The sequence below is a fragment of the Paramormyrops kingsleyae genome, chromosome 4 (assembly GCF_048594095.1).
Source record: "Paramormyrops kingsleyae isolate MSU_618 chromosome 4, PKINGS_0.4, whole genome shotgun sequence".
NCBI lineage: Eukaryota > Metazoa > Chordata > Actinopteri > Osteoglossiformes > Mormyridae > Paramormyrops > Paramormyrops kingsleyae.
The window spans coordinates 1,703,103-1,717,309 of NC_132800.1; the positions used below are offsets into that span (position 1 = coordinate 1,703,103).

Here is a 14,207-nt window from a genome sequence, read left to right on the forward strand (position 1 = left end):
ACCTTTTAACGAGGATCACATTATATGAATATATCCCAAGCTGCATTAGTGGGTTAGCACCGGTCACCTGCGGTAATTTCCCAGAGTGCCGTTTGCCTTGATAGCCCTAACAGTTGCCCTGCCCGTTGGCCTGGGCCAAATCAGTGAAATGCACCAACATAGTACACATTTGTTTTGCCTGGTCCACTCTGCCATAGCAGCATGTTAGACAAACGTTAGTCAAACATTTCAGTGACATATGAGCAGCATGGTCGTATGCCGCGTGAATAAAGTGATCTTGTCCCCTGTGACCTGAGCCCCTTGCCTGAGAAGTCTCTCGAGCCCCAAGCTCGGCTTGCCTGGGGTCACCCGCCTACCCTCACGGATACAACACACCATTTAGTGGCTGTGAGCACGAGGTATTATGTCAGCAGGAGTGTATTTGTGTCTACCTCCTTACACATGGATGTAGGAGTCGGGTGGGTGGATGTGTACCCCCCCAGATATAGTTTGGCTTTCAAATCCCCTCAGTAAATAGACCTTTGCATTTAAATTTTTGTGCCCCCTAACCCCACTGTATCAAACTCTGTCCTACGCCCCTCACACACAACCATGCAGGAGATGAACCTTGTTTTTTTTTGCTCTTGGGACCTTTCATGGGCAGGGACACACTTTCAGTTGTGAAAGCTATACAGACAAATGTACATGAAGATGGGATGGGCCACCTGCTTGCCTCTTGTGGGGGGAGGGTGACCTTCAGGCTGACCTTGGTACAGTTAGACATGTGTGGCCGTGTCGTCCATTGTCCCCTGACGGCAGGTCGCATTATTCGACCTTATGATGGATTGAGGCAGTCCTTTGATGTCATCTGGCCTCCAGAAGGACAACACTACATTATCTATTATTCTCAAGGTTATATCGACACCCCCTCCCCCCCCACATCAGTGACCAAGGAAACTGGAGACTCGATGCTCAGAGTGTAGTGGTCATGTTACTGGAAAACAGTGTGATCAATTGCACGTGAGTCGGCGGGGGGGATGGGGATGTGTCCCGTTAGAGTGATGGAGGCACAGGGACAGAATAGAGACAGCCTGTGTGTTCTATGACCATCATGCTCTCCCACAAAGGGAGGCAGACAGAGAGACGTGGGACAGCTGCGGAAAACACAGACACCAGAGAGGCGCCACTGTCTGTGACCTTGTGTATACAGGGGCGTGGCCATAGGGGCACTGGCCCCGGCTGAAAGCTGATTGGCCTCTGGAATGATCACTCCCCTGTCACTCACCGATTCAAAACATATCATTGGCTAATGATACTGTCTCCTCTGTATGAATTATGCCCCCCCCCCCCACCTTAAGAAAAATCATAGAATCACCCCCAGTGACCCATACTGCCAAACAACGCACATGTATTCCACACTGCTAGTGCCCTACGTGAGGTGGCAAAGGTAATAGACTAAGTGACAGCCTAGCTGGGGACATGAAGCACTATTATCACTATTATGGGACCAATCAAGTGCTTCGAGGGTCAATCAATCAGCAAGTCAGCTTCCCCCTTACTAATAGCCCAGTGTCCATTTTGTCTGATCACTGACAGCAAATCCAGAGCGACTTGCCCCTGGGCCATCTGCACATAATTAGACTGATCACTAATGACAACAGGAAACAACGGCATTTTCTGGATTCAGGGCAGAGAAACAAAGTTTAACTGAAGCTCCCATAATACCGGCGGCATTCCCCCCTGTCACGGCCTTCTCCCAGTCCATGCCTTCTGTCCAACAGTGCAGCCCCGCCCCACCACACTTATCATGCTTCAGACATCGTCAAAACATTTATCCTCGGCTCCGTTGCATTTCCCGAAATATCGAGGGGCATTTATTCGCTGCAGTTTGTGTTATATCCACACAGGCAAGGTAATTAAAGACAGAGGGAGGGTAATGAGGGTGTCAAAGGGAAGACTTAGCCATTCTATATAAAGGCCTCTTCTGTCAGCCAATTAAATAATGTAGGCGAACATATAATTTGCCACTCGGTGATATGTAATTTACCTCTCGGGTAAATTGTGCTCCAAATGGGGCTCAAATTAGCTTCGACTGAGGCCAGCTTTTGAGGTCCCAAGGGGGGCGTGGCATCAGGTGATGACATCACGACCACGGCATATACCATTCCCTTGACACCGGGGGGATGACCCCCTTGCACTGAAATCAGAGCTCATGGATGTAGTTTTGTTCTACCCACAAAGACTCTTGGTGTGTTTGGATGAGAATGGGGCTTGAATGATTGCATGCATCGATTGCAGTTGGGTCTCTTGCTTGTTTGTTTGTTTACTAGTTTTCTCTGTTATGCTCTTGGGTCAGAGTTCTTGAGATTGTTCACCTGGAAATATGCTCAGTCACATGTATCCATAGCTCCAGGTACATAGTTTTCCTCTTCCTCTACACAGACGGCTGTGGGCACAGATCTTAATTTAACGCAAGCAGGCTGCAGGCTGCGTCCTACATCTCGAATTCCTGTAGCAAACAGGAAAGCTTCTATGCACGAAAATTTAAACCTGTGAATGGCTTTGTATGAAAACAAGCTTATTTTCACTTCTTAGCGAATACTGTGACTGAGCTGTGAAAGCAGTGGCGTGGCTGGTTTTAGGCCTCCCGTATTAGAACCTTCTAGAAACTCCTGTATAAGAAGCCCTCAGGACACTCCCGTATGAGAATCTTCTAGAGACTCCAGAATAAAAACCTCTCAGAACCCTCTCACATGTGAATGTTCCTGATAATTTAGGACGTTCTTTTTCTAATTATTTCAAGTTCATGATGGGTTCCAGAGGAACATTGCAGTTGGTCAGTCAGGCTGCGGCTCGCCGCCCTCATCCATGGTTTCCTCTTTGCATTGAATCGGCACTCTAAGGCCTAATCCCATTTCGAACAAATAAGATATTGAAAAACACGCGCATACATTTTAACGGCAAATGTGTGAATTAGACAGGCAAGGTAAAAAAAAATAGCCCCGTCACTTTTACAAATGCACAGTGAAGTCAAGCAGCCTAAGACACGTGGTATCGGGTGTGTTCATTTAAACATCGATTTTGAATTTGTCAACGGTCCCTAATCCCATACAAGGTAGCTCTTGAAGAGCTAACACACACTCCTTTAAGAAGGGGCTTCAGATTCCACTTGCGGTCCACTTCAATAGCAATGGATGCGAACTTAACAGAGGAATGGAGAGATCCCATTTTGCACATCTGCAGATATTGGGATAGATGGACAGCTGGCTTGTCCAGAGATGACTTGCAGCTTTTGTCCTCTTTCAAGCCCTATTGTCTGTGTGGATGTTTTTTTTTGCTTGCTGAAGTGGAGCTGAATCAGGGTGAGTTGGCTCAAATTCATCCCGGAAACTGACTCCTTATCGTCCTCTGCTTGGTCTGCCATTCACCCGCACTGCAAACGGCACAGACAACAGGTCCGCTCTGCATATCCCGGCACGCCCTTTCAGAGAGTGACAGAGAGTCACATCTCTCTCCCGGCACGCCCATTCAGAGAGTGACAGTGAGTCACATCTCTCTCCCGGCACGCCCTTTCAGAGAGTGACAGTGAGTCACATCTCTCTCCCGGCACGCCCTTTCACCCGCCATTCACTCGCACTGCAAACAGCACAGACAACAGGTCCGCTCTGCATATCCCGGCACGCTCTTTCAGAGAGTGACAGAGTCACATCTCTCTCCCGGCACGCCCTTTCAGAGAGTGACAGTGAGTCACATCTCTCTCCCGGCACGCCCTTTCAGAGAGTGACAGTGAGTCACATCTCTCTCCCGACACGCCCTTTCAGAGAGTGACAGTGAGTCACATCTCTCTCCCGGCACGCCCTTTCACCCGCCATTCACTCGCACTGCAAACGGCACAGACAACAGGTCCGCTCTGCATATCCCGGCACGCTCTTTCAGAGAGTGACAGAGAGTCACATCTCTCTCCCGGCACGCCCTTTCAGAGAGTGACAGTGAGTCACATCTCTCTCCCGGCACGCCCTTTCACCCGCCATTCACTCGCACTGCAAACGGCACAGACAACAGGTCCGCTCTGCATATCCCGGCACACTCTTTCAGAGAGTGACAGAGTCACATCTCTCTCCCGGCACGCCCTTTCAGAGAGTGACAGTGAGTCACATCTCTCTCCCGGCACGCCCTTTCAGAGAGTGACAGTGAGTCACATCTCTCTCCCGACACGCCCTTTCAGAGAGTGACAGTGAGTCACATCTCTCTCCCGGCACGCCGCCTTTCAGAGAGTGACAGTGAGTCACATCTCTCTCCCGACACGCCCATTCTGCTCCGGATTGCCGGGAGTGTAAATTGGCCCCTGTGACATTTCCTCGCATTTGCTCTATTCCTGTAAATCCTGACTCATGGGCCCCTTGTTTAATATACTACTCTCCCAACCCCCCCCCGGGGATTCCCAGAACAAATATCACACCGGAGCTTCCACTCAATCCAAGCGCTGAAGGAGCTTATGGGAAGTCTGTCAGTGTTTCACGAAAGCAGGCTAGCGTGAGCCCGGAGTGCCCCATCACGGTGGTGAAAATGAACCGGCAGGCACGCCCACCATTTGTGGGACTCGGCTCAGACTGGCAGGGATAGTGAGTCAGAGTGAACGGCTCTCGTGAGAGGGATAGGATGGTAGGAAACTGTGAAATGAGCCATGCTCGAGGTGGAACGGTCTCCCGGGTGGGGGGTAAGAGCGCAGTGGCCATCAAACACAGTGAGGTCAGATGACTGCCATTTTTGTATTTTTCTTCCTGGAAGCTACTGGGTATATGTGAGAGGTTTGACTGGTCCACATGTACAGAGGCAGGGAAATCCAGGCTAACCTGATGAGGGCCACAGTATTTTCTTGATATTTCCCCAGAAGCATAGAGATGAGAGGCAGATCACACAGAAATTTGACCGTGAAGGTGCCTCCCCCCCACCTTCATGTATGCAGTGTTGAATTATTGGATTATAGTCAAGTAATTCCTGTTCTGAAAATTGGACTGTGAACACTGTAGCCACATATTGTGTTACTTAACCTGTTGCCCTTCCCCAACCTGTGGTTGAGCTCAGGAGGGGGCACCGCTCATCAGCTTGTCTTTTCTCACTGTCACCGCCCCCCTCCCCAGAGCGAGAGGGGGGTTTCAAAGCTCAGACAAGGAGCGCTGTGCCTATTTTGGGCCACATATCTAACAGTAGCTAAGGCTGAAAAATGTCCTTTATTTCCTGCCAGAGGGGAGGAAATCTTTGAAATGATTTCTCTCTAAACTCGTAAATAAACGTCCGTGTCCTTCGTGCCATGGAGGGTCCGGAACATTCGTTTCTCCAAAAAAATACTCCAAAGCCATTTTCTATTAATATTCTTTGAGTACTTCTTTCCCCGGGTGCTCAGTTACGGCTTAAAGATAAAAACAACAGTAAAATACTGGAACATCAACTTTCTCATAGGACTGTGGCACCTGCTTGCCCCTCGCAGCTTGCCTGGTGATTAGGAACAAAGGAGTCCATGCCATGCAGCAGTCCTGACGCTAGGGGGAGCTCTACATTGTGCCTTTCAGTGACAATTTGGACTGGAGCGACTCGGAGTCCAAATGGCATTCACGCATATGCATACTCCCATTTCTTTGAGTGTTTTCACCACAACCCCCCTCACACACCCCAGTCATCTTCCTGACATAGAGCAGCTAAAAAACAAATAGCAGCAAGGGTGAGAAAAGGGGCGTCTGCCTCCCAGGAATCAGCCACATCCCATCAAACATCTGAGCCCCGAAAAACGGGTCACTGGCTCATTTCCGCTTTATAAACACCTGTCCTTGGTCATAACTGTCCTTAGGCCTTTTTCATACATTGTTGTTTTTCATGTGGCTACAGAGCGATAAACATCAGGAAGGTTGGGGGCCGGTTCCCATGTCCGCAGCCTGGATGCCTGGGGGGCACCCTCATCACATGGTACATGCCGACTTTCCTCAGGGAGACAGAGAGCGGTTTCATGCTTTCTGTCCTTCTCCTCACTCCATCTGTAAAAGCCTTTTATTATAATTATGTCCCTGACAGCCGCCACGCTGCTATTATCTATCAAAAACAGCGGCTGCTTCCGGGCCATGGTCCGACTGAGTCACCAAGCCGTGTCCTCCTTAAGGGGTCTGGGCCTGTCGGTGGCGTTGGTGAGAGTGCGTCATCGACTCAAGTAGGTAGATCTTTGGATAGAAGGGGCCGCAGCTCAGTGGAGTGGTTAAAAACCATAAGCCTGCCATGCTGTACCGGGTAGTGAGGAGTGTTATCCTTTGGGATACGTCGTAGGTAGTGTGGTATCCGTCGGGCGGCTTTGGGGTGGCAAATGTGGGTTTGTGGCTCCCAGCCTGACCACGAGAGCAGTTTCCCAAGATCGCCGGTACTATTAAATAGATTTATATGTCCACGGATATACACTTGACTGTCTCACAACATAACGTGTGTGCCCAGGTGGATTTTTTAGCGAAGAACGCCGATACGTTGTTCACTTCCCTGGTCCCCTTCGAGTCTGAAACTACCCATTACTCAGCATTTTTAGCCAAGCATACCCTTAGAGGAACATCTCTGCTACCTACGAAGATGCATTAGTGTTTAACATATACCCTTTTTTACCTTGAAATGCTCATTATACCCCTTTGGGTGTTACCTAGGTAACGGGTCACATTTTGCCGTCCCCCCCGTCGCTCGTTGAAGCGGCCGAAGAGTTTGTCCAGACGCCTCCGTGGAAACAGCAGGACACTGAGAGGGCTGATGCCGTGGTTAGTGTGTGACGAATTAAGCGTTTCTGGAGGAATAACATCTAGAGCAAAGCGGCAAGGGAGGGGTTACGTCAGGGCAATAGATCCACTTAAATATTCACTATTTAATATTGTAATAATTGCTGATATTACTATAGTTATTATTATTGTTATTATTATCATAATCACTATCGTTAAGCTGACATCTGGAAGCTGAAGAGGGAATTGTGGATAACAATGTCTCTCTCCAAGTTTCTTACAGAAATATTTATTTGACTCTGCTCCCCCATGACAAAAGCTTAACATGTTGCCTCTCTGTGTCACCTTGAGAGTTTACTCTGCCTTTATTAAGATCTCCGTCTCCCGTATTCCTGCCCTTTTCTTCTTTCTGCGGCTTGACTTCTGTTGAGGGACATTGTCTGCAGGCAATGCGCCCCTTAAGGTGATATTTTGTAAGACTGAAGGACAAGGCATTCAGGATGTGATGAATAAGGACGGCGTCCGTGCGTGAGAAAGAGAGCGTGGGTACACGGTGGGGGGGAGGGGGGGTTAATGGTGGTAGCGAACAGCAAAGGCGTCAAGGTCCTCTGAAGGGACTGCTTTATGGCACATTGACTGCTGCGCTGATGTCCAGTTTCATATAAACAGCCTTGCTGTTAGTGGGGGGGGGGGGGGGGGGCGGGGGCTTTGAATGAATCAAGCTAACAGCGACTTCTTAATGGCGGATAGTGGGACCAGGATGTTTTGCTGGCTTCCAACTCTGTGTCCCTTGCTTTTTTCCGGGGGGGGGGGGTTGACTTTCTTGGTTTTTCAGAAAGAAAACCGGGATGTGCTGGTGTAGAGGTCTGTGTTGGCTCAGTTGACTTGGTGGCCATTCTGTGACCTTTGCTGTGTTTCACAATAACTTGTGGCTGGACAGGGCTCCCATACGCTCCTGCTCTGAGGCACCTCTGCCCCCCTCCCTCGCTGCTGTCATTCAGGGCCTGCAGTGGAGGATGACTGGCAAGACGCAGACCAGCAACGTGACCAACAAGAACGACCCCCGCTCCCTCAACTCCCGGGTCTTCATCGGCAACCTCAACACAGCCATTGTGAAGAAGGCCGACATAGAGGTGATCTTTGCCAAATATGGCAAGATTGTGGGCTGCTCGGTGCACAAGGGCTATGCGTTCGTCCAGTACATGAGCGAGAGGAATGCCCGCGCTGCCGTGGCGGGGGAGAACGCCCGGATCGTCGCCGGCCAGCCCCTCGGTGAGCCTCCGCCATGTTATCCTTCCAACATCTCACACTTGCTGGCTGCCTGGAGATTCTCGGTGCCTATCTTGCTACTCAGTGGCCAATCTTTAGACTTTCTCCACCAGGCGATGTGTGTATCAGTGGGTTAGAATGCTATAGCTGTGGTCAGAAAGTCGTTGGTTCAAATCCCAGGATCAGCCAATTGATTTAATCTTTGGGATTTAATCTTTGGGCAAGGCCTTTAAGCACCCCCCCAGCTGCTTTCTGAAATGTATGAATGTTCATTGCTTTGGATAAAAGTGTCTGCTAAACAACCTCCTAGTCACACCCCCCGCCCCCTGATACACAAATCTGTGAGCCACTACATGGCACTGAGCCAAACTCTCGTGCTTTTTGGCCATTCATTAGACTTCCTCCTGCTGACCACCCAAATCACCAAACTAATAAATTCAAAATTATGCAAAAGTCTTAGGCAGTCAAAGAAAATTTTTAAAGCTATTTATCTGGGGAGTAAGTGCATTTTTGCTGAGAAAATTTGACACTAGAACATGTGCAAATTAAGAGTAACACAATAAAATGCTAAGATTCCTTCTGTTCTCCAAAAAGTTACTGATGTGTTGTGAGATGGCTTGAAGAAAACCGTTTCAGTTCCCAAACCTGTTCTCAGCCATTCTATGTACTCATTAAATTTCACCGCCGGCTAACTATCATAGATTTACACCAACATGAAGGTCATTTAAATATCATTTTCATTGACAGCCTAAAACTTTTGCACAGTACTCATGCAGCATGGTGACAAAAAAATGCATTATTAGAGGTCAAGGTGGCATTAGGTAAACCTGTCTGGGAACAGATCAATTCAATATGCTAGAGAATCCAACGGCTTGTACAGCTTGCTACTGTGGGATACAGGTATAGGGACCTGTCAGGGGCCACCATCACAGCTCAGAGATACAGGTACGGGTACCAGTCAGGGGCCACCATCACAGCTCAGAGATTAGGGTACGGGTACCAGTCAGGGGCCACCATCACAGCTCAGAGATACAGGTACGGGTACCAGTCAGGGGCCACCATCACAGCTCAGAGATACAGGTACGGGAACCAGTCAGGGGCCACCATCACAGCTCAGAGATACAGGTACGGGTACCAGTCAGGGGCCACCATCACAGCTCAGAGATACAGGTACGGGTACCAGTCAGGGGCCACTATCACAGCTCAGAGATACAGGTACGGGTACCAGTCAGGGGCCACCATCACAGCTCAGAGATACAGGTACGGGAACCAGTCAGGGGCCACCATCACAGCTCAGAGATACAGGTACGGGAACCAGTCAGGGGCCACCATCACAGCTCAGAGATTAGGGTACGGGTACCAGTCAGGGGCCACCATCACAGCTCAGAGATACAGGTACGGGCACCAGACAGGGGCCACCATCAAAGATCAGAGATACAAGTACGGGCACCAGACAGGGGCCACCATCACAGTTCAGAGATTAGGGTACGGGTACCCGTCAGGGGCTACCATCACAGCTCAGAGATACAGGTACAGGAACCAGTCAGGGGTCACCATCACAGCTCAGAGATACAGGTACGGGAACCAGTCAGGGGCCACCATCACAGCTCAGAGATACAGGTACGGGAACCAGTCAGGGGCCACCATCACAGCTCAGAGATACAGGTACTGGCACCAGTCAGGGGCCAACATCACAGTTCAGAGATTAGGGTATGGACACCACTCATGGGCCAGCATCACAGTTCAGAGCTACAAGTACGGGCACCAGACAGGGGGCACCATCACAGCTCAGAGATACAGGTACGGGCACCAGACAGGGGCCACTGTCACAGCTCGAAACAGGACCAGGCTAAAGAGTCCTCAAGTTCACAGCCAGCTTTGCATTTCGCAGGACAGGCTCTTAAGAAGCAACTATTTTTGACTTTGTGATGCAAATGGCCAGTCTCCCTTGGAGTACTGGGTGCGGGCAATGGGCTTTCATTACACGGCCATTCTGGAAGTCTGCGTGCAGGGTAATTGCATGCCCTCTACACTGACGACCCCGACAGTGGGGGATAAAAGAAGTCAAAAAGGCGTCAAAGGCTTTTATTTCTGGCACAGATGGGTGAGATGGGGCAGGCTGTTGTGCTCTCCCTCTCTCACTCTCCCCCTTTATACTTGGCTGGTCAGAATCACTCCGCACACACACACGGATGCAGGTTGTCCCTAATGGAATCCACCTCTTCTCCGGAAAAATCCTTTCTCAACTTGAAACATGTCAAATGGATAGTACCCCCCTCCCCTTCCTTTTTTCCAGTTTTTCAAAAACGGATGGGTACAGCCATCCCACACACCTGACCCAAAATGCAGCTCCCCCCCCAGGCGTGTCCCCACAAACCCACATTTGTGTCTGAGTGATGGGAGGGACAGAGAAGTAATTGTCTCCAGAAAATATCCTTTTGATTGTCAATAGCAGAGACCCGGAGCCCCATTACAGTCCCCAGACTTGCATATCAGTGCTGCGAGTGCAGAAGTCAGCAAATCAAGCCGTACTTTGGCGAACATTGGTTTTTAACCATGCAAATAGCCTTTATATGAGCCAGCTCGGGTAGAGGGCTTGCTTATGATTTCTCTGGCCTGCTAACAACAGGGGAAACTCAATTGCCTGAATTGAATTGGTACTGAGAGGTTGATATGCAGAATGTAATAAGGGTTTGGGGCAACATAGAATAATGAATCTTTCTTTGGCAATTAATTTTTTTCTGTCGGTGATTTGTAATAGATGTAGACTGAATAAATATCTTTTTTTTAATGTGTTATTGCTGGGGGGGGATCGTAACGTTTATTTGTGGGCAAATTTCAGGAGACCGATCATTAGCTTTACGGGTGGATTTCAGGGTAGACCACGGACAGGGGCAAATTATTTTGATATGCAAATGAGTTTAATCACTGGCCCTCACAGGTTAATGATGCACTGCGTTGTAGACGGCCCAGCACTACGCCGTGATAAGGTGACAGTCTCCTTCACACACAACCTGAATTTCATTGTGGGTCATTGCTTTCTTGACAAGCAGGATAATTTTTTTTCTTAGGGCTGTAAGCAGGGGCGTGGCCACACAGGCAATGACTCTTGCTGAAAGCTGACTGGCCCCCTCACCTGTCACTTACCAAATTAAAACATATAATTGGCTAGTTATAAGGTTGGCCCTGCGGTATGACTTATGGCCCCTCGTATGCCCCCCCCCCCCCCCCCCCCACACACTTTAAAAAAGTCCTAGAATCGCCCTTGTGTGTTCTTTTACTTGTGCATAACAAATTCTAACTCTACATATGCCTGGGTATTCAGAGCATGTTGAGATTCTCACATGGGTAAATATGTATGTCTTACATCCATATGTGCAGTATGACTTTTATGGCAAATTTCACTGTTTCTTCTCTGCTGTCTCTCCTTTTTCTGGTCATCATCTTGGAGACAGCACTCTTATGCAGTGTTTCCCAATCCAGTCCTTGAGGACCCACAAACCCTGGGAGCTGGGAGAGAGCAAAAGCATGGATTGCCTGGCAGGGATTTGGGTGGGAGTAAAAATGTGGACCGACTGTGGCTCCCCAAGGAACGGGCTGGGAAACACTGGTTTAGAGCAACCTCAGTCACTCCAGTTGTTTGAACCATGAGCCTCAGAACAGCAATTCTGAATGATCAGGCTGTTGGTTGGTAGGTGAGGAGTGACAGTGAGGGGGGGGGGGGGGGTCTAGCTCTAAGGTAATGCACGTCTGAACGTCGTCGCCATTAGCAACCCGGTAACTGCACTGTAGTGACCTTGGGGACAGGTGACGTGGCATCTATCTAAACGGCCCAAAGTCCAGCAGACACTGAAAGTGCCGTAATACCAGGATGCAGCTGCTTTCCAGAGCCACTTATTTAGGCCCCTGTGCATTTTAACTGAACCATTTCAGGCACATTTCCCCCTAGGTACAGTAGCAGAGCCGCTCGGGGGATGCGAAACAGCAATATTCAGGTGACAGGGCTGAGCCCTTCACCACTACGCCGTCTGCTGACCCAAAAAGGAATGCCCCATGAGCCCTGCAAGGAAAATCTTCACTGAATACTACACCCCCAAAGGATATGAAAACAAACTCAGTTTGAAAATGTGTCACATCTGCATGGGCTCTGTTTCCCCCCCCTGTGGGTGGCGTGCCTGGAGAAGACTGGGGGCTTGAAATCCATATGCCAGTATCCCTGGCAGCGTCAGTCATTAATCCCCCCCGAGCTGCGGGGGAGGGTCATTGGGGCAGGTAAATAATTCCCTGCCCCTCCCCACGCCTCCGTGACGTGAAGCCTGTGACGGGGGACCTGGCGATGATTTATTGATTATTTCCTCCCAGCCCAGGAAAGGAAAAGCCGAAGTTCCCTCGTCCAATTAAATATAAATGGAAGTTCATAGGATCACATTTAAAATTCCAGACCAATTTCTTGTATTTTTTTGCCTGACATCCCCTCCCAGCTGCATTCTGAAGCACCAGAGTACAGCTGAATGAAAACCCCCTCATATTTACTAACAATGCTATAATATCGATGACATTACTTGAGCAGAGCAGTAGGTGGCGGGGTGGTCAAGGCAGTAAATATAGGATCAGGAGGCTTGTTTTAATCTGCATCAGTATAAGTAGTGCTGAACAGTATTTCATGTCCGACACTCTGGAGAAGAATATGCTTAGTAAACCAAAGTGCTTGGCCTTGTTTGTGGTTTGGGCCTCACACACACACACACACACACACACACACTTTCAAATTACAGAAGCTGCTACAGCAAGGGTGTCAAAAGGCTTTTGGCTAGAGGAGAGTTACATGGTTCTCCAAAGCAGAAAATACAGCTCCACAGGCATTAGATGGCCTGGGAGTTCTCCGTCGATGGGGACGGAGGTGGAGGATAGGAGATCCTCGGCAAGCCCAGGGCCCCAGGTTTGCACTCCACCAAAAGCTGGGCCTCAATGGGAAAACCGTGCGCGACTTAACAAGCTTCGAAAACGAGGTCCATTAAGGGGAGGAGGTGGATAGCAAAATGCAGTCACACAGGAAGCTCACTGCAGGTTCTTGGCTGGCTTGAAACTTTTAATGGAAAGAACTAACAGGGCTGACCCACCCGCCAATGCTTAGTGATATTACACTGTCAGACTATGACTTATATAAGAAACTGACATAGACATATAGCGGCATTTATATACTGTATATAGGCAACCCGCATATATATCTCTGTAATGGACTGGTGTCCCACCCAGGGCGTCCTTTGCCTTCTGCCCTGTGCATCTTGGGATAGGCTGCAGGGTCTCTGTGACCATGAACTGGATAAATAGCTGAGTGGGGTCTACACACACACACACACACACATCTGCACTCAGCCAATCTGATCGCAGTGCCATAACGACGGCACCAGGTCCTGCTTTCATCATAATAAATCCTCAGTGTTTTTTTTTTTTCCACGCTATGTATTCTTGTAATCCCTCATAGAGGGGAAATTACAATTTAGCCCCCCCTACCTCCCAGTCACTCCTCTTCGCCAGGACAAAATGTACAAAAAAAGAAAACAGAAAGAGCAGCACCTTGACAGAGAGGAGCTTCATTTACGACGCGTCTGTCAGGACGGCGGATGGCTTTGCAGCACGGCAGCGGGCCTGCCGGTAATGTCCCCTAACGGGCAATGACTTTCTGTGCACGGGGGGAAATTAATTGGCTGGCGGCACTTGCATGGATTGACGGCACGGATGCCGTCGGCCGGCGGAAGGAAGAGTGCATCCAGCGAATGATAAAATATGCAGGCTTCTAAATAACAGCCCTGTGCTTCCAGTCGTGGAAGTAGGTTGGCCATAACAGACTGTGCTGTATAAACTGAGGTCATGTGACAATGAAGAGACTCTAAACTGACCGCTGAGGTCACATGATCACTGGCTGGGGTCATGTGAGGCCCTGGATTTGGCTGCTGTGAACAAAAATCCTGAATAATAATAATCCCATCCATCAATCCATCATCAGAACTGCTCAATCCCAACTGGGATCGCAGGAGGGACTGGAGCCTATCCCGGGAACAAGGGGCGCAGGCAGGAGCCAACTTAGAGTCGCCAATCAACCTATCCTGCACACTTTTGCATTGTGGGAGGAAACTGGACCCCCCAGTGGAAACCCACACGGACATGGGGAGGGCGTGCAAACTCCACACAGAAAGGTCCTATGCCTGAACTGGGGAC

The 14,207-nt window shown here is 49.4% G+C and overlaps 1 protein-coding gene across 3 annotated transcripts in view; it reads left to right on the top strand.

Moving 5' to 3' along the window:
- Positions 1-14,207, top strand: part of LOC111835148 (RNA-binding Raly-like protein) — a 92,044-nt gene that overhangs the window by 34,536 nt on the left and 43,301 nt on the right. For all 3 annotated transcript variants that reach the window (XM_023795140.2, XM_023795138.2, XM_023795139.2), the window contains exon 2: positions 7,721-7,991. In XM_023795140.2, the coding sequence (XP_023650908.1) occupies positions 7,736-7,991 (256 nt within the window). In that variant the 5' untranslated portion in view covers positions 7,721-7,735. The remainder of the gene's footprint in view (positions 1-7,720; positions 7,992-14,207) is intronic.